Genomic DNA, 26406 nt, shown 5'->3' with positions numbered 1-26406 from the left:
TTAATCTAAATTTCTCAGGTTACTATTAAGAGGCTCTCTTTTTTATGTAGTACACACACAGAGAAATACTCAGCCTTAAAAAAGAATGATATTTTGCCTTTTTTAACAACATGGAACAGACTTAGAAGTTATGCTAAATGAAATAAATCAGACGGAGAAAGACAAATACCATATAATTTTACTCAAATGTGGAATCTAAAAAAACATAACAAATGAATGAATAAATAGAAAGCAGAATCAGACCTATAGATACAGAGGACAAACTGATGGTTGCCAAAGGGGAGGGAAGGGGATGGACAAAATGAATGAAGGGGAGTGGGAGATACAGGCTTCCAGTTAGGGAATGAATAAGTCACGAGGCTGAAAGTACAGCACAGGGAATATAGTCAGTGGTACTGCAATAGTGTTGTATGGTGACACATGGTAGCCACATTTGCAGTGAGCAAAGCACAACCTATAGAGAAGTTGAATCACTATGTCATACACCTGAAACTAATTGCATGTCAACTATACTGAAACTTTTAAAATTATAAAAATAACAACAACAAAAAGAGTCTCTCTTTCTTTTCCCCTGAAATTTCACTACAATATGACTAAGGGTTATTTTATTTTATTTGTAGTACTCAGGATTCATTGTTTATCAGAATTTAGAGTCACAATTTTTTACCATTCTGGAAAATTCTCAACTTTATTACTTTGCCTTTCCCCTAGTCTATTTTCTCCTTTTATTTTATTTTTTTAAAATATGTATTTATTTATTCATGATAGACAGAGAGAGGCAGAGACACAGGAGGAGGGAGAAGCAAGCTCCATGCGGGGAGCCCGACGTGGGACTCGATCCTGGGACTCCAGGATCGCACCCTGGGCCAAAGGCAGGCGCTAAACCGCTGAGCCACCCAAGGATCCCCTCTTTTCTCCTTTTAGAACTCCTGTTATGTGTGCATATATGCCTGACTCTCACTTTTTTCTTCACCATTCTCTTATATCTGTATCTCTTAATCTCTCCACGATGAATTTTATGTAGTTGTCTCAAACCTATCTTCCAGTTCGCTAATTCCTTACTTGGTTGTATCTAAACTTTTGTTTAACACACTCATGTTTTAAGTCTTTAGTTTCATTCATATATTTTCATTTCTAGAAGTTCTATTAGATTCTTTTCAAAAATTGCCTTTATTATATGTTCATTTCTTTCATCTGTTTAACTCACTAAAGCCTAATATATTTATGGCATTTTACGATTATTCTATCATCTCAAGTTTGGAGGGAACTAATGATCCTGCTTATTTTATCTATTAACTCTCATTGACAAAGTATCCTTTCCTTTAGTGTTTCATAAATTTGTATTATAAACTCTTCAGGAAGGTTTGTTTCTCTCTGTGGGAATTCTATATGGCCTGAACTGTGGGGTTATTCTTCCACAGTAGGTTTGCATTTGCTTCTGCTAGGTTGCCCAGGTATATCACCAACCAGAAATGATTATTGTGAAGTGGAAAATTGGAAAGGGAAGATTGATGAATGTGCATGCCCTGTTGAAGAGCACTCTCCCAAAAGTGTGGGATGTGTGACCACGAATGATTAGGAAATCCCATACTTTCTTCAAAATGAAGCTGGTTCTCTTCAAGTCCTTAGAGCCTGAGTCAGGATCAGCTGAAGGAGGACTTTCCTGTAGACTTCCCCTTATCAGCAGTGAACATGAAGGGCCAGACTAGCCCGGAAAATTTCAGAGTTCCAAAGGACTTGGGGAGAAAAGTCAATTCTGGGTCACTGATCTAAAGGCTACACATTCCTAAAGCCAAACAGTTCTGCCAAACAGAACGCTGCTTTTGATCCCCGCATTTAAATTTTGACTAAGAAAACTTGCCACTTTCATTGACTTTCAAAGAGGAAGTATTTTTGTTTTCTACTTTGCAGAGTGGACTTGGTTGGTTTTCCTTTAGTCACAAAGCTCATTGCAACATGTTCCCATTACTTGACAAGAAAGGAGAACATAGAAATGAGAGCAGAAGTTGGTTCCTCTTTACTCATCAGCCTTATGATAAAGATACAAATCATAAGAAAGAGAAGCCTCACAAAAGTAAGGTAACTGATAGAACGGATCAAAATGCTAAAACAGCCCAACAATGAAGACTACCCCGTACATCTAGTGGGCACCTTATTTCATGTCTGTGGTAGGATTGCTAAGCCCACAGAATCCACAAAGCAAAGCAAATGCTTTAAAAGAAAACACACCAGCAAAATATGCCCCCCTCTTGATAGATTAACTGATCATGCTAAGATACACAGTCCTGGCATGGCCAGCCAACATCACAAAAGACCGAGGGCCTAGTTCTGCTCAGCCTAGAATCAGCCCATGTGCCTTAGTCTCTATTTAGAAGTTTTGATTTTCTTTGGAGGAAATCTCCCAAAACACCTATGACTCTATCAACAGGTAAGTAGTTAAAGATACTGAGGTGCTTCTTTACAGTGGACACCTATGTAGCCATGAAAGATAATGAGGCCAATTTTTATATGCTGATATGAAAAAAATTCACTAATCTATTAAATTAAAAAAGCAGGAGGAAAATGGTATGTATAAAATACTCCTACTTATATAAATATACACACACAATCTTTGACAGAATATACCAGAAAGTATTGATACTCGTTATCATGAAGAAAAAAATACAAAATATGGGATAGAAAAGAGACAAATTTCTTAGATCTTATTGCATACCTTTTGTAATTGAAAAAATCTTACAAATTTATGTATATTTTCTTCACTCCCCTGCTCCCCCTAAAAGAGCTCACTCAGCAGAATTTCTCCCTTCCAAGTGTTTTAGGGAGCTGCCCAAAATGTGTTCTAAAGAACACTAGTTCCATGAATTACAAATAAAGGTGTATGAAAGAAAATATACTGACTTTCCCAAATAGGACTTATCAGAGCTTTTAATGTTCACTATAAACTCTAAGTGGGGAATAGAATATATAGATCTTCCCACAATCCCTTTTTAAAATTTTAATTTTTTAATTCCAGTATAGTTAACATACAGTGTTATATTGATTGCAGGGGTACAAGATAGTGATTCAACAATTCTATATATTACTCAGTGCTCATCAAGATGAGTGTACTCTTAATCCCCTTCACCTATCACCTATTTCTCTCACCTCCCCATCCATCTCCCCTCTGGTAACCACCAGTCTGTGCTCTAGAGTTAAGAGTCTGTTTCTTGGTTTGTCTCTATTTTCCCTTTGTTTATTTGTTTTGTTTCTTAAATTCTACATATGAGTGAAATCATACGGCATTTGTCTTTCTCTGATTTATTTTGCTTAACATTATACTCTTTAGATCCACCCACATTGTTGCAAATGGCAAGATTCATTCTTTTTATGGCTGAATAATATTCCATTGTATGTCGTATCTTCTTTATTCATTTATCTATCATTGGACACTGGGATGCTTCCATAATTTGACTATTATAAATTATGCTGCAATTACGCTGTGTAATTTATGCAGAGGGGTGCATATATCCTTTCGAATTAGTATTTTCATATTCTTTGAGTAAATACCCAGTAGTGCAATTACTAGCTTATATAGTAATTCTATAATTAGTTTTTTGATTAATATCCATACTGTTTTCCACAGTGGGTGCACTAGCTTGCATTCCTACCAACAGGGCACAAGGGTTCCTACTTCTCCACATCCTCACCAACACTTGTTGCTTCTTGTGTTTTTTATTTTAGCCATTCTGAAAGATGTGAGGTGATATCTCATTGTAGTTTTGATTTTTATTTCCCTGATGATGAGTGATGCTGAGCATCTTTTCATGCATCTGTTGGCCATCTATATGTCTTCTTTGGAGAAAAATTGGAATGACAGAGAAGATTGGCATGGCCTCTGCACAAATCTCTTTTTTTGAGGAGCATCTCATGGAACTGATGATCTGTGGAATGTACTTTAGGAATTGCAGGGCCTGGAATGAATTTAAAAAACAAATCAGCCCCAGAATTCCTCTCTCTTTAGCAATCTTTCAGACCAAAAATGACCCAGGATGTACTTAATGTTGTTAGACCACTCTGAATAAAGGGAGAGCTGTCTCAGCAACTCTCCATCCATGTGCACAAAATCAGACCACGGTTATCCTAATATGAACACTCACACCTTAATAAATAAATGCTTAATTAGTTCCTTATTCTGGCCCTGGGATCATGATCAAGTTCTTGTCCAACCTAGCATTATTTGGGTGAGTTGGGGGATGTGAATGCCTGATGTAGGTCAGAAAAGGAGAGCACTGTTCTTTTTAGCTTGTGAGAAATAATGGAGTTTAATCACCTTATATTTCTGAGGCCCAATTTTATTCTTGGTACTCAGAGAGCTCTGAGGTTGGCCATCTGCCCATTCACCTGGTTCTCAAATCTCAGATTCCTCTGTTTTTATGAGCCTGCCCTAATATCATCTCTTTTCAAGTACAGCTGGTTCTTGAGTGGTGATTGATCTTATCCTGACATTCTCTCAGGCTACGTGCCACCAAATATTTTTAACCAGAATGTCCAGGTTGCAGTCTTGGTTTTTTGTGACTATTTTGTTATGACTGAGAAAATTTTATTTTCCAATTGAAACTAACTCACTAAAACTAACTGACTGGAAAGCCATACATAAATATGCATTCTGCCCAAATGAAGGGGACAAGCAGACCCACCAAAACAGCAATTGTCCGAAGAGGAGCACACCACTAGGGGTCAGAAAACTTGGCTCCAAGTTCAGATTCTGCCATTTATTAGCTGTGCAAATATTGCCGAATTGTCCAGTCTTTCACTTTTTAAGTCTTTATTTTAATTCCAGTAGAGTTAACATACAGTGCAACGTTGGTTTCAGGCATACAATATGATGATCGAACACTTCCATACAACATCAGGTGTTGATCACAGCAAGTGCCCTCCTTCAACCCCATCACGTGTTTCCCTCCATCTCCCCCTCCTCTGGTAACCATCAGTCTGCTCTCTAGAGTTAAGAATCTGTTTCTTCGTTGTCTCTCTCCAGTCTTCCACTTTTAAAATTGCAGATCAAATGTTGGCAGGTAATGTACGTGACAGTGTGGTGTTCACGCTATAAATGTTTGTTCACCTAGCCAGTGGTCAAAATCATGTGTAGTCAAACCTGGGCACCATTGTTTACTACCCATATGAATGTGAGAAATTCTCCTAACCTCTCTAAAAACTTCATTCCCTCATTTGTGAAAGGGAGGAGATGAGAGGACTTGACTTATAGGGTCAAGTGAGGACCAATGGGCTAATGTATGGAAAGTGCTTAGCTCATCAAAGCACTCAATAAATATTAGTTTTTTGTTGTTCCTGTTATCATTATGTGTTCCAATGGATATAGTCACATAAATTTATATATGATAGGCAGGATGTGGGATTTCTGGTAACATATACCTACAGCACAGGCTGGAGGGACAAGGTTTGCAGAGAATATACTGGCAGATTGGCATTTGTTCTCTCTCCTCCCCAGTCACAAAAAGCAAAATATTTATAGGAGGAGGGGAATCTCGGGCAAAGCCCCAAAGTGACTCCTGTCTCAAGAATGGGGATGGTGTTTTTGGTCTTCTTCTTACCACCACCATAGATAAGTCATGCCTATAGTCGATCCTTTGTTTGAAGGTAGCCACAGATTCTCCCTCCAAGAACTGAGAAGTTGTGCTACATCTCAGGGATGTTATCACCATGCTTATCTGTGGGGCCAAGAAGTCACTGGAACTAAAGCTGAATGGGTTTCTCCTCCCAGGGCTTCAGATGGGAGTCATGCTTATTTGAGATGAAGCAGGTCACATATATGAGTGAAGTGGACCTGGTGGGGTTAAGGAAGAAGTACATTTTCTGTCTTAGGAGGCATCTGCCACCCAGACTCTCTCCACTGTGGCCAGGTAGGAAAGAGGTAGGTTTTTATCTGATTTTCAAGTTTTTCAAGAATGGTCAGAAATCAAAAGTTCTAGGTGCAATTTTTCTCTTTTAGATACTGGCAGCAATCTTTAAAATAAAAAAAAAAAAGGCACCATGTAGGCCAAACAAACATTTTTCTGAGCCAATCCATTCATGGCTGTCTTTAGCCATGGGCCACCAGTTTATGACTCTGCTCTAAAGGTGTCCTTAACTGCCTTCTACAGACAAAATCCTGTCACCAGAAAAGAGCAAATGGAGAGATTGTGAGTCTAAAAGCCTTCTGTTAAATATCATCTGTTTATAAGGGGCCTCTCTATTGGAAATCTAATTCCTACATGTGAGATTGTTGTCCTTTTCTTTTCCCATCCTCACACCTGGCAAAACTGACTGAAGCATTAGCGTGAAAACCATTTTTTTAAAGATTTTATTTATTTATTTTTTGAGAGAGAGCAAGAGGTGGGGTACAAAGGGAGAGGCAGAGAGAGAGGCAGACTCCCCACTGAACAGGGACCCCTGCACAGAGCTCAGTCCCAGGACCCTGGGATCATGACCTGAGCTGAAGGCAGACACTTAACTGACTGAGCCACCCAGGAGTCCCATGTGAAAACCATTTTTATTTCAGGCAGTATCAAAAGAGAAATCTTGATCTCATATCATTTTAATCAAATGTATCATGAGGCCAATCTGTCATGTGCATATATTAATATATCTTGGATTTAATAGTCTTATGTCAGATGATTCAATAATTTGGGGTATTAATCAAGTGATTCAAGAATATGGGGAGACCTAAATGTTGAAATGGCCATCACCTAGTTAGTAAGAGAAAATTATGAAGCTGTGTCTCCATGTACACTTTCCCTAGGCATAAATGCTGAAGGTATTTTTTAATAACAAGCCTACAATATTAAATAACAGAACCACACTTCATCCATACTTTTCTTGCCAGTTCTTAGCTGTGTTACCTTTCCCACCAGTCTGTGAGCTCACAGAGGAACTGTGTCTGTTTGGGGAGGGGGGGTTGGGTTTTTTTTGCATCCCCGCTACCAACTGGCATTATGCATGGCACTTAGAATTTTCGAATGTACCTATATACGGAGAATTAAAGGAAGAGAGGAAGGAACAGCTTGAGTGAATGTCAAATTCCAATTAGGGCTACTTGTAGTTTTGAGGATCTTAGTTTCCTACAATTGTGCTTTTTTAAAAAAAAGATTTTTATTTATTTATTCATGAGAGACACACACACACACACACACACACACACACAGAGGCAGAGACACAGGCAGAGGGAGAAGCAGGCTCCATGCAGGGAGCCGGATGTGGGACTCGATCCCAGAACATCGGGATCACGCCCTGAAAAGCCAAATGCTCAACCACTGATCCACCCAGGCATCATGCTATTGCTATTGTGCTTTTTTGAAAGACAGACTGGACAAACTACTTACTTGGCTCAGGTACAGTTGAGGGCAGTTTAGTTTAAGTGAAGAAACACAACCTTTGGACACAAATGTTAATTTTAGGTTCCAAAAGATCTTTTCACTAGCTGTATGTCCTGAGGCAAATTACTTAATTTCTTTGTCCCAATGTTTCTTTAGATGAAAACAGCAGATTTTCCTCCCTCTTAAGTTATTATGGGAACTAAAAGAGAATATTTGTAACTGTGTGTGTGTGTGTGTGTGTGTGTGTGTGTAAGCAAATCAGTTTCTTTAAAATACAAATGTTGGGGCACCTGGGCGGCTCAGTCGGTTAAGTGTCTGCCTTCAGCTCATGTCATGATCTCAGGGTCCTGGGATAGAGCCCCATGTAGGGATCCCTGCTCAGTGGAGTCAGCTTCTCCCTCTCCCTCAGCCCCTCCCCCTGCTTGTGCTCTGTCTCTCTCAAATAAATAAAATCATTTAAAAAAATAAATAAAATACAAATGTTGCCACAGATATACTCTTTTAATGATGACTTCTGTCTTATGAACATTTACATTACATGATAAATTTTCTACCGAAGGTTATTTTTCATTTAAAATATATGCCTTGGGCAGCCCCGGTGGCGCAGCGGTTTAGTGCCGCCTTCAGCCCAGGGCCTGATCCTGGGGACCCTGGATCGAGTCCCGCGTCGGGCTCCCTGCATGGAGCCTGCTTCTCCCTCTACCTATGTCTCTGCCTCTCTCTCTCTCTCTCTCTCTCTCTGTGTCTCTATGAATAAATAAATAAAACATTTAAAAAAATAAAAAATAAAATATATGCCTTACCTAGTTCCAAGAAGACCTGCAGCAACACACCAGGTAAACAGCCATACATGACTCACATTCTTGGGTCTCATTGTTGCTGCCCACGTGACACATAGCAAACATCCCCCAGACTGGCACCACTGGATTAAAGGGTACTAACTTCCTAGAAAAGTTTTCAAGAGAATGCTAATAAGTAAATACTAGCCAGGTGAGCTTGGAAGCTCCTGGGGCATTTTATTATTGATGGCCACCTGGGTTACTTACTTCTTTGGCTCTGGCTAAAGGGGCAGGTGGGAGTAGGGGAATTGCTTGGCTTCTCAGGCCTTGGTATTAAGAATAGATGTGAGTGCTAGTAAGTCCCCAGATGCTGGCTAGCGCCGCAAGAAATCTGTGTGGCTCGTGGGTGTGATTCATCAGTGCAGAAAAGGACTGCCCTCCCATTTCTCAGCCCACTCACTTCCGGTGCCAGGCAGGTTTGGTCAGCATTAGGGACATGAGTGTGCCTTCTGCTGATGGTCACAAAGTTGTGAGATGCTATGGGAAAAGGAGCTAGCCAAAAAGAACAAGAGGAAAGGGTTTGATGGGCTTTCTGGTCTAGTGTTCTGCTGAGTGCTCAGTCGTCTACTGGAAGATGCCTGTGCAGGGGGAGCTAGAAAACAAGCAAATAATAATCAGTGAAATCAGTTTTGCATAAACCAAAAAGCTGCACTTAATCACCAGCCTATCTCACCGATCTCTGAGGAAGGAGGGGAAATGGGGCTGAAAAGGATTTTTCCCTAGGTCATTGAAAGCTTTGGTGAAAAAGCACAAGTGTTGGGTATTTTTCTGAACCAGAGCGACCACATTTGTTCTCATCAGGAAAGCCACTTGTCCTGGCACAAAAACCCAGAACTACAAGAAGATTCCCAATAAGCTTCATCCTCAGTCCTTCCTCTCGGGACTGGTGCATCTGGTTTACAGTGTGGCTTTTTACACTGGGTAGATGGGTAGATGGATAATCGATGGCTGCTTGTGTCCCCAAGTCCTTCAGCCCTCCTGGACAGCCCTTCACTGCAGTGTGCATGTAGGGAAGCTGGTGCCCCGATTCCACATTCTGTGGGACCTCAGTGGTCTTTCGGAATCTTTCCATGAGTCCTAGGGGTTGTTGGTTGCCTCTGATGTCCTCTCACTCCCTCCAATGTGTAATGGTTAAAAGCACAGGCCTCTGAATAAGACAGACCTGGGATCAAATCCAGGTTCTGTCTCCTTTGTTTTTATTATGTAATATTGGAACACTTGCTTGGCCTCTCTCAGCCTCCATTTGCTTATCCATAAAATGGAGGTAGTACTACTGTCCTCTTCTCCCAGAGTGAGCATATATTGGTAGTGATGACGTAATACAGGTAAGGCACTTAATATTGGTAGTGATGACGTAATACAGGTAAGAGCACAGAGAGCAAACCAAGTAGCCGGTAGCTGGTGTTTTTATTTCCTTATCCATACTATGCTAAACAGATGGGTAGAGACAGCAAATGTTTCATGCAGGTTTTGCTCCAAAACCTGTGACAATACTTGCTTCTTAAGAAGCCTTTCCAACTATTCTTTCAGTATCCATGAGTTCCAAAAACACTGAACTACAAAAGGTAGATACAAGACCTGTTATCTTTTCCTTCTTTGGATGATGCTTGATGCTCACCGAGAATCAGAGATCCCTTGCAATAATCACAAGGTCCCCCAATGATCCCTGGCATCACATCGCATGTATTTGCAAACATTTTCCAAAGAATCCTTGGCATTTATTAACTATTGCTTTTATGAAAGGGCTCAGTTTTTACATTGTGACTAGACAAATATTTGTGGAGTGTCTATTATATACTGTGTACCATGTTAGGAACATTTTGGTTTGCCCTTTGAGGAGGTAATAGATACCCAAGAGGTTTGAGAGTGGCCAAATGAAATAAAATCTGAGGCCTTATTATTCTCCCCATCCCAGCATTTGTTTGTGATAATTACTTTATCACTTTGGGCTTTGTATTATGTCCAGTAATCAGCTTGTCATAGGGGTCATGGCTTAACTGGGAACTTCCCAGCAACTCAGCTGAGATTTCTTAGAAATTACACCTCCCACTTCTCACATCCTACCCCCTGTTTCTATTGAAGAGATTTTCACAGAGTTTTCACCCCTGCTTATGTTTAGATATTTTATTATACCCCATGAGATCAATATCTGAGCATGGAATGTGAAGAAGCATGAGCTGCTGTGGGGGACATCACAGTCTTAGTGGGGTGACACAAGGCAAGGTGGAAATGACAATGAAATGACACTGTAAAGACACAGTAGGAGAAGCAGAAGAGGACTCTAAGGGCTTAAGCTGTCAAAGGAAAGCCCCACAGAAAAGGTAGGATTTTAGCTCAGTGTCAAGAGCACACAGAGATTGGTTGGGGAAAGGGACAGACGGAGAAGGGACATTCTGCGGGAAGGTATAGTGTGAGCAGGTGTACAGAGTGGGAATGAGTGTCATGAAATCAAGTTACTGGGACGCCAGCCTGGCTGATGTAGGTTTATGCTGAGGAATACTGGGCAGAAACTGGGTGGGGTCATGAGGCAAGGCCCTAGGTACCAAGAGAAGGGGTTTGTCCTGCCATTTCCTGAGTCATGGTCGGGGGTAGTGGCGCGTTGAGTCCTGCTTCATCTTGTCATGGTCACTGAGTGGGGATCCAGTGGGGATCGGGACACTGGTTGGAGGCTGCAGAAAAAACCTCAGAAGACGTAGGAATGATTGGCTCTGGGTGGCAAAGGGAGAGAAGAGGAAGGAATACCAAATGATTCCAGAATGTTTGGCCTGGGTGATTGAGAAAGACTAGTCACTAATCAATCCTTCAAAGGATTTCTGATGGGATCCCTGAGTGGCTCAGTGGTTTAGCGCCTGCCTTTGGCCGGGGGTGTGATCCTGGAGACCCGGGGTCGAGTCCCACGTCAGGTTCCCTGCATGGAGCCTGCTTCTCCCTCTGCCTGTGTCTCTGCCTCCCTCTCTATGTCTATCATGAATAAATAAATAAAATCTTTAAAAAAGAAAAAAAAAAGGATTTCTGCCTTTCAAAAGTCCTCCTTGCTTTTCCACTGAAATTCTTTCTCTAGCTCCTGCCACGTGTGGCACCTGTTGAATAACAATATGTTCAATATTCAATACATTGAATAACAACGGTATTGAGCCTCTCCTCTTTTCTAGTGTTGCTTTCCCACCAAAGATGCTAAAACCTCACCAGCTATGAAAGGAGAGGAATCACAAATAGGCACAACAACGTGAAGCTCTTGTCAGCTTCACACTTCCACCTTTTGCAAATTTTGATCCTATGACTAGGAATGAAACAGCAACTATTTCTAATATCTGTCATAGATGTGTTTTTCTCCCTATTTTCATTGCCAGTCAGTGAGTCAGTGGTTAAGTTTATGAGTCCCTTTGTCTTAACTTATTCAGCTTAAATTGGGGTTTTCCTTTTGAGTTTATACTAAAAGCAACAGTATCCTGCACTTGCCATTGCTCCTTGTTATTTAAATAGTGCTTTCATTATTGTTATCCCATTTGAACCTTCCTGAACTATCCTATGAAACAAGCCGGCCATCACCATCCTTTAATAGATGATCACACTGAGACTGAAAAGTGACATGACCACTTACACAGACACCAAGTGTCATACGTGGAGATAGCACCTAGAATCCAGTTATTTAGTTACCTGCCAAATAGTAGATGCTCTTACAGAGACAAAGACATTTAATATATGATCTTGAGTACCTTATAAAATTGGGGAAAACAGGCATAGATACGTCAACGGTTAAAGTACATCCTGTGCCTGAGAGCCCCACTAGATGGCAATAGAACCAATAAGCAGAAGGTAGAGGATGAATTACCCTGTCCTAATAGAATGCACAAGTAAGGGAATATTATGCCCATTTCTGGGCTCTGTGTTTTAAGAGGGACCCTGAGAACCCAAAGCTCAACCAGGTGAACTCACCAGCAATCAAAGATGAAGGGGCAGGCATCCAGGAAAGAGAACTCAGAGAGGACCTTATGCTCCCTGCATTTATCGGAAAGCTTGATATGTGGAATGTGCTTATTTTTCATAGTCCTGAGAATGGGCCTAGAGCTAATGGACAGAAATTACAGGAGAGAGGATTCCAACTTTGTATAAGGAAGGACTCCCTAGCCATTGGAACAATAATAAATATATAGAACAAGCTGCCTGATGTGGTAATGAGCCCCCCCCCCCATATCTCACAGTAACCCTATACAGGCCAGATGAACACCTATTTAGGATGTTGTAGGGGAAAATGCCTCTATCAGATCCAGTATGTGTGCCATTGAGATCAGAACCAGCGTAGTGTTAAGGCTGAGGAGAGAGCATCACGCCAGGTTGGGACCCCAGGCTTTGGAGACTACATGGTGTTCACTATGTTGTGAAGAAGCCAGGCCACATGGAGAGGCCATGTGTAGGTGATTTGGCCACCACTCCAGCTAAGGCATTAGCTGATCGCCAGTATCAACCACTAAACACGTGAATGTGTTAGCCTTCAGGTAATTCTAACCTTCCAACTTTGAACCATCACACTTAATATCAAATGGAGCAAAGATGAGATGCCCTGCCCAACTTGGCCCAAATTCCAAATTCACAAGCAAAATAAATGTTATCATTTTGAGCCATTAAGTTTAGGGGTAGTTACATAGTGCTGGGTAACAGAGACACAATGGTTATGTCATATTCTAAATTGCCACCTATCTTCAAGGCAACTTACAGGTGCTGGGTCAAGTAGAAGGTGGTATTATTTGCAGAAAGGGGGCTGTGCTTGGGCTCATGAGAGAAGAGAAAGCTTGGTGAAGCTATTGGGTGAATATGAATGAGAGATGAATGAGGACTTGACCCATGATTCATTACACCCTCCCTTCTCTACCGGGTTTTATGAGTTTTCTAACTCTCCTTGAGAAAGAAGCTATATTGAGCAGATCTGCAAAGACAAGATCCTGCAGATCCTGACAAGAAGGTGGAAGAGAATTTTGAGGTGTGTAGATGGAGAAAGGAGTGGTGGACTTAGAAACTCAACACCTGAGGAAACAGAACGAAACAAAATGGGCCAACATATTGTTTGCTGTTGGTACGGAAAGGAATCGTAGAGATTGTGTTCTAGATAAGGAGACTGAGATCTGGCACATAGGAAACGACTAAACACTAATTGTATAGTACAGACACTACAATTGAATTTCAGAGAACAAAGGTTAGGTGTGGTGAGGGTATGGATGGGTGATGGGTTCAAAACAGCTTTCCAGATAAGGGAGGACCAGAAAACTGAGACAAAGTGGATATGATAAAAGACTCTGTATTGGGCAGCCCGGGTGGCTCAGCAGTTTAGCACCACCTTCAGCCCAGGGCGTGATCCTGGAGACCCGGGATCGAGTCCCACATCGGGCTCCCTGCATGGAGCCTGCTTCTCCCTCTGCCTGTGTCTGCCTCTCTCTCTCTCTTTCTGTGTCTCTCATGAATGAATAAATAAAATCTTTTTTTAAAAAAAATAAAAATAAAAGGCTCTGTATTTAAGAAGGGGAATGGTATGACAGTTCCTCTAAAAGTTAGGGCAGGGAACCATGTCGGAAATTCTCTCATGGAGGACAGTTCTCTCATTTTGGAAGGGAAAAGGTTACGCTGGGCACACAGAAGAAGGGAACCAGAGTGGGTGACCAGTTCCCCAGCAATCAGGCCGTGGTACTTTAGGGTATCCAAAGTCAGCTTTCCTGGTGCTGTGGATGCAGGTGGGAGGAGGCAGGCATGGGATGCCACTAGAAGATAGTTACCTGACTTCCTCATTGCCTTCCAGGCTATAATCAACATATTTTAAAATTAAAAAGCAATGATGTAAATATGGACTGAAATCTTCCGAGTGTGATTTCTGAAGGTCACTGAAGTCCCCACACCGTTCATTTCTCCTCCTTCCTTTCCTGCAGCACACAGCATCGATTACCCTCCTGAAGAAAGAACAAAAAAGCAATTTCAGAATCTAAAGTGGAAGAGGAGGGTATTAATAATAGTGAAATTTGACAGGACAGAGACCTCCCTGAATCTGCTCGGACCATTTAAAGCCTTTCTGCCCCCTCTGGACTGACTAACACAAGCATAGGTGCATCAGACCGCAGGAGGGGGAAGATGCTTATGCGGAAAGCAGTAGTATGTACAGACTGGCCTGTGTCTGGACGTGTCTCATCTTACTCCCCGTTGTCTAAATCAGGTCATGTCAGCTGTCAGTAACATTTCATTCCTCTTTTCAGAAGATGCTGTCAAAATGCAGTTAGTTTGGAAGTTGTGCACAGGGCAGTTAATTGGCTTTAAGTTAAAAAGAAATATGCCAATGCGGTGGTGGTTTTAGTTTGGAGAGTTATTATAATAGATAGGAATTCTAGAAAAAAAATAGGTCAAGTCTAAGTGGAATTGATAGGCTAATGATAGGCTATGAGATGGACTCAGTGGGTGTTTTTGAATAGGAAAAAGGAAATGTGTTCCTACTACAACCTTATTTAAGATTCATTGTAGGGTCTGGAGCCCAGCCTGTGCATGTGTGATGTGTAGCCCAAGGGCTTCTCTCAAGATGTCAGGCCCACCTACTTAACCCTACTGTCTAGCAGTTAGAGCTAAGATGACCTGATATGTCTTAGAATTGGGGATTACAGAAGCTGTTGATCAAGAGAATTTCTCTGCCTTCAGGGAGGAGTAAACCAAAATCATTCTACATGTATTAAATTGTTTGTAAGTTATATTCCTATGAAAGACCTCATAGATGCACCCCGGGGGAAGCTATTTAGAATTAATTATCACTGTCAGGAAATTGTCCACGTGCGATCTCTCATAGTGTGGGCTCAGACTTCCCTTCTCACCCTTTTGCAAAGAGACAGGCAGTAGCTGGTTATTACCTTCCTGATAAGAAGCATCCACATTCTTAATCTCTTTTTCCTTACATATATTTGCTTCTGAAATCTTTCTTCATATGCCCTTAAATATTCATGGCTTGATGCACCTCTTGAAGTCGGTTGCTCTTTCGTTATGAAACCCAAGCTGGGCTGTGTATTCTAGAAAAACTTTGGCCAATTCAACGTAGAAAGAGCTATGATTTAATGATCCTACAGTCCAGAGCTTATTCCTCCAGGACCACACTAGCTCTTTAAACCACAGTATGAGGATGGCCGATGGCCATTTATTGTCTTGTTACTTTCCTACCAGACTTGCATGTGATTCTTCTCTTTCCCAATAACACTCCCTCACCAAATGTTTCCTTAACGGGCCATGATTAAATGGTTTTGATTCATTGTTCAGTGAGTATGTAGGACCCATTTTTTAAACATTAGGAAATACATGGTGCTACAGCCAGAATGCTTGTGTCCCACCCTACCCCCCAACTTCATTTGCTGAAAACCTAATGCCCCCAGCAATTGTATTAGAGGTGAGGCCTTTGGGGGTGATTAGGTCATAAGGGTGGAGCCCTCATGAATGGGATTAGTACCTTTTTAAAAGGCTTTCAAGAGACCTCACCCCTTCTGCTATGTGAGGATGCAACAAGGAAGTCTGCAGCCTAGTTGAGGGCCCTCACCTGACTATACTGGTACCCTGGTCTTGGACCTCCAGCCTCCAGAACTGTGAGAAATAAATGTCTGTTGTATATAAGCCACCTAGTCTGTAGCATTTTCTAGCAGTGCAGACTAAAACATATGGTAAAAAAGAAAAAAAAAACCATATGTAATGAAAAGTTTTTTTCCAGTATCTGCCGTAGCCATCTAGCTCCAAACCAAGGAGTCCAATCCCACCTCCTGCTCTTTTGTGTGTTTTGAATACAGTTGGCAGTGCGCCTTAACAGTGTTCTGCATCTTTCCTTAAAAAATAATAAATACATATTGGGGATCTTTCCCTTTGGTACACACAGATCTCCCTCATTCGATGATACAGTGGCATAGCACTCTGCTGAGGGGATGTACCATAATATATTTATTCCAGACATTTCTGGATATTGATCCCATTCTCCAAAGTATCCTCTACAGCTGAAGACTGTGGAAGACTCACTGTTGAACTTCATTTTCACTGTTCACCGATTTGCACGGTGCTTCCTATGAGCACAGCTCTGTGCTTGGTGCCAAAGGGAATGCAAGCAGCAGCGAGTTGGGCAGCCTCTGCTCCCTAGGAAAGCACAGCCCTCTGCAGGGAGAAAAGACATGCGGATGAGAGCCTGTTTGCCAGTTCTCCCCCCACCCCCATCCACCTTTGTTTTCTTGCACATCAGATGCTCTTTCCCATGGCCTTGTACATGGTACATGTGGCCTTTCCATTTGTGGGATGGGCATCTGACTGTGAACCTGAGACAGCTTACACTGGGACCTTCTAGAGCAGGGATTGCCAGCTCCCCTACAGGGGCCAGAAAGGAGATTTACGTGAGTGCAATGAAATGAGTGACCCAATTGGGAGTGCAAGAGCTCTGTTTAAAGGGAACTGTGGGCTGCTGCTCTGCTCCAGGAAATCATTTCCCTGAGGCTGCTAGATCTTCTGATTGATTAAAAGGAAGCAGCTGGTAAAAAATACATGGGATCTTTCTGTGTTATTTCTTACAACCTCAAGGGAAACTACAACTGCCTCAGAATAAAAAGTTCGATTTACACTCATAGCCAGCACCCTGGATCAGTGTGTGAAATTACCCGATTTACAAGCAGGGGAGGAATGTTAACACTACAGGCCCAGCAAAACTCATCTGTAAGCCAGATACAGCTTCAAGACCACCATTTTGCTATCTGTGCATAGCTGGATCATTATATTTGAGTTTCATGAAGCCTGAGGCAGCCCAATCCACGCATTTGCTTAAAACATATTTCTTGTTCCTGGAACTTTCCATTGTCTTCAACAGTGGCCTTTTCCACTTAGTTATTGAGCTTCCTCTCATTCCAGGTCCTTGGATGTGGCTCCGTTGCCCAAGCTATCCTCAGTCGAGGACACTTTGGAGGAATTGTCACTATCAATGTTGGATTTGCAATGGCAGTTGTAATGGCCATTTATGTGACTGGAGGTGTCTCTGGTAAGAAATAGAAATAATAGCTGCCATTAATTGAGCCATTCCAGTGTGCTAGCACAGTGTTGGAGGTTTTACAGTTTATTTGGATCCCAACAGCCCTGCAAGAATATGTATTTGATTCTGTTTTTATAGATGTCAGAATCAAAATGGCCAGCAAATGGTGAGTGACTTATGCAAGAGCAGCAATTTAGCAAGACACAAGAGATGGGGGTTAGGACTAAGAACTGGCTGATTCCTATACTGAGCCATTACATTCTATTCTTCATCTGTCAGTACGATCTTTTTCTGGTTTCTACCCAATGCTTGGAAGCCATTCCCAGAGACCCAAAGATCGTTCCAACTGAGACAAGTCCCTGGACCTTTCCCTACAGCAATCGGAAAAGTCTAGGCCACTTGCAAAATGGCTGGTGCTTTCATGGACGTGGTCTCACTGAGCAGCTGTTGGTTGATTTCTGCCCTGAGAGGTGGACTGTTTCGAAGCCATTCACAAAGTTCTGAGAAGCAAAATGAAATGATAATACTTAATGCAGTCTGGGAACTCAAGAGAAGCCTTGGGAAGTGATGCAGTCCACAGAGACGCTCAGAATCTTTCAGCAGCCTGGTCCAAACACCAAGGAAAGACTGCTAAGGATAAGGGCAGAAATGACAGCAAAGCGTGCTGGGCACTGTGCTGGCTGCTGTACACACCCCATCCCCTTTCTCTCCAGCAGCACTCTGCAGCAGGCTTTCCTGTCTCCATTCCACCAAAAAAAAAACTGGAGCTCCAAGATAACAAGAAAATTGCTGGAGTCCTACAGCTGATAAAGATGCAGAGAAAAGATCTGACCCAGGTCTCTGTGACAGAAAAGCCTCCTGTCCCCACTGTTATACAGTTTGCACGATGGCCTATTATGGGAAGGGCATGACATTACAAGCAGGGCCTTTGGGCAGAACAGTCCTGGCAGAGGGTCCTGTGGTCAAGCTGGCTGGCCTGGTGACAGATGCTGCCACAGGAATGCTGAAGAATGGTTGCCCAGACCCCCTAGGAGCCTCGTGGAGCTGGGCATCTAGAACCGTCATCTGCAGGCTGCCACCCTTTCCATAGCACATAGACTCAGCTCCTGGGGCGGTCTGGGTTAGAGATTCCTGTGCGTGATTGTTTGACATGAGTGGTGTTTATGTTCACACTCTTGTCAAGTCTTTGCTGTGATCCCAGGGCTGTAGTGCCTCCCTAAACACAGGGGTAGACAGGGGACAGTCCTGACTGTGCCAAGGCCTTGGCAGCTGACACAGATCATAGTTGCAGCCTAAAAGGAGCAGGCAAGATGCTCTGCTGCTGCCCTCTCTGTGTTCCCATTACATTCACACAAGGCTGGTTTCCACACTGTGGAATATAAATGCAGGTGTATTTTTTTTTGATAGAGACACGGATTTGGAATATTTCACCTGCACAACACCCCAAATTGAACATCATCACATATTTATTTAGAAGAAATTAGTCCCAAACTTTACCAATGTAGGTAGTAGCTTTCATCACCAATGTGGCCCATGTCTGTTTGCATCTACTGATATACTCAGGGATTTGGACAGTCACCATAGAGAAAAAAAGGCAGAGACCAACAGGAGGAAGAGAGGGTGAGGGATGGCGTGAGGTCTTCCCATCAGGCCCCTGGACTGGGGTTAAGTTCCTGTGCTCAGAAGAGTGAGAGCTAGAGCCTGTGGGACTCTTTCCAGGTGAGGGGTAACTGGCTACCAAATTGTTCACGAGAGTCCAGGAGACCCAAAATACAAGTAGAGCAGTTTCTGAGCCTGGCTGATACAGGTAGCATTGGGTTGGGAAGGAAGCTTATCTCCCCATCTCTGGGACCATCTTCAGGTTCCTTGAGGCCTGGTGGCTTTGGAGACATGCAGAGACAACACACTAGCCCACTGTTGACATCCCCACAGGCATCAGTATTGCCTTTTAGCAGGCACAGGAATAGGACAGGAAGACTGTGTGTGGAAGGTGACTTTCTCCTGTGGCTGCAGCTAACATACTGGTTTGCGAGCACATGTGAGGCTCTCTTTGAGGATTACAAAGATAACCAGTGGAGAGTGGACATAAACATGAACAAGATTCTATTTTGTGGTCACAGACTGGTGAAGTCAACTGACATCTGGTTTTGCAATAGAAAACACTACCTTACTGGAAGGAAGTTACCATGCCCTCTGTTCCCACATGAACAAGCCAGTGGCCCGCCACTCCAATCTGGCCAATCAGAACTAACAACTCCCCCATTAATTATGCAACGCACCCCCCCCATTAGGTGTTTATGCTGCCTGCTTATATGGTGGTTGTTTTTGATGTAGAGGGGTTTTTGTTTGTTTTGTTTTGTTTTTTAAGATTTCACTTATATATTCATGAGAGAGACACACACACAGAGAGAGAGAGAGAGAGAGAGAGGTAGAGACACAGGCAGAGGGAGAAGCAGGCTCCACACAGGAAGCCCAACGTGGGACTCGATCCCAGGTCTCCAGGATCACGCCCTGGGCTGAAGGCAGCGCCAAACCACTGAGTCACAAAAAAAAAAAAAAAAAAATCAAACCACTGAGGGCTGCCTGATTTAGAGTTTTATGAGCAATAAAAATTCTTCAAAAAGCAAAAGAGCTTTGCATAATGATAGATAAAATATTAAGGTTGTCTCTATCACAGAATGGCCTGTGCATGTGGGAAAGGAGGCGACGTGCCTAGAGCAGCACCTTGAAAGAGTTCATTCTGCTCACGTAGACTTTCATCTCACGGGCCTGGTGGGCTCCAGCTCCACCCTGGGCTCTTCATATGAGTCATCTGATCGTCACAACAACCTTGGCAGAGCCAAGACTGGAGGGCGGCGCTCCCTGGGTCTAGCATTCGTGTTCACTCCACTACACTACTCTGCTTTGTCCAACAGTGAGCCAGGGGCTGAGCACTGGCCTCTGCGAGGAGAAATCTTTCCATTGCTTGGCAAGGCACCCTCCGGGACACACCCCCTCTCTGATTTCCAAACAACATTCCCTCTCACTGGGCCTTTGTAGTCTGAACTGCCCGAATAAAGGTTTCTGACTATTTATTTGCTCAACGTTCATATTTTGAACACCTACTGTGTGCCTTGCATTGTGTAAAGTCGGAGATGAAGAATGAGCACCCTGTCTCAGAATGTCTGTGAGGGGCTAAAAAGCAGAAACCTACCTGTGGGAAGTTTTCTTTTGGAAGGGGAGCGTGCCAAACACAGAGTTCTCTAGAGCATTGGTGGATTCTGAGGGAAGGTGTTGCTGATTGGAGGTGATTTCTTATGGGCTCTTGATCCCTCTGGGCTGCTGGTTGGTGGCTCCTCTCCAAACAGCCACTGGGAAAAGGGAAACAGGGCTGGCTTCGGGAACTTTCCACTGCCTATGTGTTCCTCTGTCCTAACCCCTGTTCCCAGCTTGCCTAGTGGCAAGCTTACTAAGTGGTGATCCTGCTGGTCTCCAGAATTGTGGCTCTCTTAGACTTAAAAGTAAAACAAAACTTTGGATATGTTCGTAAGGCTTCAGGAAGTCACTCACGCTCTGACATATTGGCATTTTCTTGCTCAGATTAGCCCCTAAGTGGCAGGGGCAGGTGAAGAAAGAGCCCATGTGGTTTAGGCAGCAGGGAGAACAACTTTCTGCAAGCCCACTTTGGCTTACAGACTCAGGAAGAGCATTGCTTTCTTCACAGGGGAGGCCTTCCAGAAACAAGCTCACCTGTAGGTTCTATAAGGAGTCAAAGGATGAAATTTCTTCTTTTCTTCCTTCTCCTCCTCTTCTCTCTCTTCTTTATTACCTTTTGTTCACAACTATGTCCACTGAAATGTGGACACATTGGCAGTGACTCTACTTCCCCCTGCACACAAAGTGTACTCTTCAAATGAACATGTTTCATTTCTAGGAACTAAGCCTAAATGCTCAAAGATGATATCTCAAATTTTTTTTTCTGCCCGCTAAGGCAGGGAAGACTTATAAACATGGTGAAGGAGGTCTGGAAGTGGTATAACATAGAACATAGACTCTAGAGTTTGTATGAACCTGCATTTGAATCCCATTTCTACCACTTAACCAATCATGTAGGCTTTAAAAAGTTGCTTTATTTCAGTGCCTCAGTTTCCTCACCAGTTAATTGGAGTAATACCCAGCTCACTGGGTTCTAAAAAGGGTCAAATGTGGGTAATACCCCAATAATAACATATGGCAAATGTTCAGTAAATGCTGTTGTTAGTAGCAAAGCTGATTGGGGTGTCAGTGACCAACCGCTGAGCAGATCTTCTCTTGGATCTGGCAGCTAGACGAGAAACTAGGAAGCTGATTTCTCTAGGACAGTTTAGGTCAGGGTAATAGAAGTGGTGCTACGTTTGTGTGTGAGAGAGAAACTGAGCTGTTCCTCTGTGAACAGTGAACTCAGACACTGTGGTCACCTCAAAGTAAATTGAGCCCCTCACCCCAGTGAGAGGCACAGCCCACCAACCTAGGTTCTTTGCCCTTAGACATCTCGTTTCCATCTTAAGGTAGTTTTATATCTTCTGGACATAGACCAAGGAATTTCTAGATGCAGATGTAATCCTTAAACAATATATGGTGTCAGTATTTTGACTTTAAAAATATATTGAAGTTAATAGTTTATATCAATCTCTTTGAGGTTATTGTTTCATAAAGACCATTGGATAGATGATAGCTAGGTAGATGATAGATCGATGTCATAGAGATAGAAGATGAACCTCTTGAGCACAACTTTCTTTCCATATCTGACTCCCTTTTCAGAAAGCTAACCTTCTTAGACAGTGTCGAGTGTGGTTATTAGTCCCCCTTTTCTCCCTGCCCCCATACAGTACAAACACACATCTAAGCCTCTGTCTCTCCATATACAGCTCTCTACCTAGAAGACTGAGTCTTCCTGAGGTCTCTAGATAAGGTCTTCTGTGTAATAATCCTCCCTGGCCTGCTGCTGACATCCCTAATCATCTTATCTTTCTTGCAGGTGGCCACATCAACCCAGCTGTGTCTTTTGCAATGTGTCTCTTTGGACGGATGAAATGGTTCAAATTTCCTTTTTATGTGGGAGCCCAGTTTTTGGGAGCCTTTGCAGGAGCTGCGACCCTCTTTGGCATTTACTATGGTGAGTAAAGCCCCTGAGCCCAGACCTTAGGGAGAGTTGGCCAAGATTTGAGAGTCATAATTACTTGCTAGGAAGAGATGAGATTAGGCAAGAAGAGGGAAGTGTTCCACAATCAACAGGCAGTTCTAAGAATTCTAAGTTCTGAAGAGTGAGGCCAACATTATCATTAGGACAAATTCATGAAGTCTTTTTAAGAAAATGGTCACAATTTAAATGGAGGGCAGAACTGGAAGTCTATCTTTAGATCCAATCAGTACTATAGCATGAACATGCACAAGATAAGCAACAGGCCAGTGGCTTCTCCACAAGCTTCCTCTGGCTTGGCTGGGAGAAAGCGTGTTCATTGGTAGCAGAGGGTATGATGATTAAGTATTCAGAGAAGGAATCTGGAACAAAGTCTTTGAAGGAAGGGGTGCAGTTGAGAATAGGCTAGGTGGGGATCTCCTCCCCATTCTGTTCTGCAACAGTCCTGGGGGGAGAAACAGTCCTGGCGATTGAAGACACAGACTTTAATTCTGTGCTATGTCACTAAGTAGCTGTGTGACTTAAGTAAGTCTTCTGACTTTATCCATCTGTTTCCTCCTCTGGAATGTAAGAGACTTGACTTCTAAGACCATTCAAAGTAAAAGATCTTGGGACTGCATGAAATTAACTGTCAAAGTAGTTCCCAGTTCTCAGTACATTATGATTCTCAAAATGAAGTCCTTCAGAACTAGAATTTATGAACCATGCCTTAGAAAAATACATTGTGGAAGGAGACTTCATCCCACAGAGTGTCTTTCTGAGAAATAGAGCTTAAGAGGACTGGTGGAGAATTTGAGACCAGATCAGAAGAGAGAAACTCAGAGAGCCAGCTGCTGTGGCAGGAGAGACCTGGGGTCAGCCCTGGCTGTGTCAAGGACTGTTGTCTCTCTTGCTTCAAGGGCATCTTCACTGGACCATAACACCCTCAACTTCTGGCCTGGTAGTATGTGCTACTTGAGAACCTCCTGGGAATTATGAATTCTGCCCACAGTAGATCACAGCTCTATTTTGGCATTCAGTTGATCTCAAAAATTCCAAGAATTGCCCCCAAAGAATATTAGTTCCCTGGACCCACCAGCTAAGGATTTGGATGAAGTGTGGAGTGAACTCTGGAGGGCAGTCAGGACTTTCTATTTTTGACTTGACATCCTAGAATTTCTCTGGGCATCTCTAAAACTACCATGATATGAAGTGAGGAGAGGAAAATGGTATGGATCTGCCTAGCTGAACCTGAGTGTTTGATTGTAGTTGTTTAGCACAAGACCAGGCATAGGTCTCCCTAGGTTTTGCCCAGAGAACACTAATGTGCCAGAGTTCTGTCTTCCATAGATGGACTTATGTCCTTTGCTGGTGGAAAATTGCTCATCGTGGGAGAAAACGCAACAGCACACATTTTTGCGACATACCCAGCTCCATATCTGTCTCTGACTAATGCATTCGCAGACCAAGTAAGTGTATACTTAACAAAGATCGAACTTTGGTGAAAAGATATGAGCTAATAAGAGGGACACACAGGAGCATGCAAAGTCAGAGGTCACTAGGCATAACCCAAGCCTTTTTGACAAGTTTTTCCTTTACCAAAGTTGATACCACTAAAAAAGTTTTCTGGTTTCTTTTTAATAGGTAGATTGGAGGGTACCTGGGTGGCTCAGTCGGTTGAGCAGCCAACTCTCAATTTTGGCTCAGGTCATGACCTCAGAGTCATAGGACTCTGGTGGGGAATCTGCTTGAGATTCTCTCTCTCCCTCTCCCTCTGCCCCTTTACTCGCTCTCTCTCTTTCTCTCTCAAAATAAATAAAATATTTAATTTTTAAATTTTTTTATATATTTTTTTTACTGGTGTTCAATTTGCCAACATATAGAATAACACCCAGTGCTCATCCCATCAAGTGCCCGTCACCCAGTCACCCCCATCCCCTGCCCACCTCCCCTTCCACCACCCCTAGTTCATTTCCCAGAGTTAGGAGTCTTTCATGTTCTGTCTCCCTTTCTGATATTTCCCACTCATTTTTTCTCCTTTCCCCTTTATTCCCTTTCACTATTTTTTATATTCCCCAAATGAATGAGACCATATAATGTTTGTCCTTCTCTGATTGACTTACTTCACTCAGCATAATACCCTCCAGGTCCATCCACCTCGAAGCAAATGGTGGGTCTTTGTCGTTTCTAATGGCTGAGTAATATTCCATTGTATACATAGACCACATCTTCTTTATCCATTCATCTTTCGATGGACACCGAGGCTCCTTCCACAGTTTGGCTATTGTGGACATTGCTGCTATAAACATCGGGGTGCAGGTGTCCCGGCGTTTCACTGCATCTGTATCTCTGGGGTAAATCCCCAGCAGTGAAATTGCTGGGTCATTGGGCAGATCTATTTTTAACTCTTTGAGGAACCTCCACACAGTTTTCCAGAGTGGCTGCACCATTTCACATTCCCACCAACAGGGCAAGAGGGTTCCCCTTTCTCCACATCCTCTCCAACATTTGTGGTTTCCTGCCTTGTTAATTTTCCCCATTCTCACTGGTGTGAGGTGGTATCTCATTGTGGTTTTGATCTGTATTTCCCTGATGGCAAGTGATGTGGAGCATTTTCTCATGTGCTTGTTGGCCATGTCTATGTCTTCCTCTGTGAGATTTCTGTTCATGTCTTTTGCCCATTTCATGATTGGATTGTTTGTTTCTTTGCTGTTGAGTTTAATAAGTTCTTTATAGATCTTGGAAACTAGCCCTTTATCTGATATGTCATTTGCAAATATCTTCTCCCATTCTGTAGGTTGTCTTTGAGTTTTGTTGACAGTATCTTTTGTTGTGCAAAAGCTTACTATCTTGATTAAATACATGCACTTGTTTCGCATTGGTTGAGGTCCAGAAAAGAGCGGACAACTGGACATTTCAACCCCTAAAGGGGCAAAAAGGGTTTGCTTTATGATTACTCTCTCTTCTGTGATCTGAACATGGAGGCCACAAGAAAAGACATTTCTATCTCAAATCAAGGACTGTGAAATGTGGCAGTTGAACCTAGAGTATCATTGATCCTCTGTGTCTCCTCATATGCATAGGTTTATCTAACCTCTCAAGGTAGCTAGAAGTATCTCTGCCTTATTGTTATATAAACAAGCTGCACCCAAACATCTGTGATGTAGCCAATAGCACAGCTATTCTGGTCAGTTTGTGGCTGATCAACATTTTCAGCCTGATAGCTTTTTCCTCCCTTAATGTATCCCAGAAAGACCGCTGGTCAGCCTGGAAGGAAAGAAGGAAGGAGGGAAGGAAGGAAGGAAGGAAGGAAGGAAGGAAGGAAGGAAGGAAGGAAAGAAGGAAGGAGAAGGGAGGGAAGAAGGAAGGAAGGAAGGAAGGAAGGAAGGAGAAGGGAGGGAAGAAGGAAGGAAGGAAGGAAGGAGAAGGGAGGGAAGAAGGAAGGAAACAAGGGAGGGTGAAAGGACATCTAAGTTGTTTTCTTGTGATTAGGATTGCACGATGGAGCAGGGTAGAGTGGGCATGTGTATAAAATGGATCTTCCAGTTTGCTAACTCTGTCCACTTCCATTTAATGGATAGTTGAAAAAAACTATGCCCTCATGTCCTTAGTCTTTTTCCTTTCCACTTTGCTCAATAAACCAGACAGGCACAAAGCCCTTCTTGAGCACTTTCTGTGTGCTTGACCCCGTGTCCAGAGCTTGAGGGACTGACAGGTACACATGAGTTGTAAAGGTCTGAGATTTGGAACTTGCATGCCCGAATTAAAATAGCAGTTCTGTCCCCACTCCCTGAGCAACTTTAGCTAAATTATTGAACTTTGAGGGTCTCAGATTTGTAAAGTGGGGATAATATTAGCACTTACCGGATTCCTTGCCAAGATAAAGTGAATAATATCAGGAAAATGCATTGTAAACCGTGTCTGCCCAGGAATTTAGAATCTAGTGAAGGACTAAATGATCACCTAAGGACAAAAGGAACAATACAAAAGTGAAGACAATTAGACGGGAAACTGGACTGTAGGAGTCACATTAGTAATTTGGAATACAGAGTCTAAATGAGCTGGGGTGGT

General features: G+C 42.7%; 1 protein-coding gene across 1 annotated transcript in view; it reads left to right on the top strand.

Moving 5' to 3' along the window:
• AQP9 (aquaporin 9) overlaps positions 1-26406 on the top strand; it is a 51779-nt gene that overhangs the window by 8966 nt on the left and 16407 nt on the right. Inside the window, exons 2-4 of the mRNA XM_055320036.1 lie at positions 17081-17207; positions 22195-22332; positions 23686-23804. Coding sequence (XP_055176011.1) covers positions 17081-17207; positions 22195-22332; positions 23686-23804 — 384 coding nt within the window. The remainder of the gene's footprint in view (positions 1-17080; positions 17208-22194; positions 22333-23685; positions 23805-26406) is intronic.

The sequence above is a fragment of the Nyctereutes procyonoides genome, unplaced genomic scaffold (genome assembly GCF_905146905.1).
Source record: "Nyctereutes procyonoides isolate TBG_1078 unplaced genomic scaffold, NYPRO_anot_genome, whole genome shotgun sequence".
Taxonomy (NCBI): Eukaryota; Metazoa; Chordata; class Mammalia; order Carnivora; family Canidae; genus Nyctereutes; species Nyctereutes procyonoides.
The sequence above is the reverse complement of the archived record's forward strand: the minus strand, read 5'-3'. Positions and strand labels throughout refer to the sequence as shown.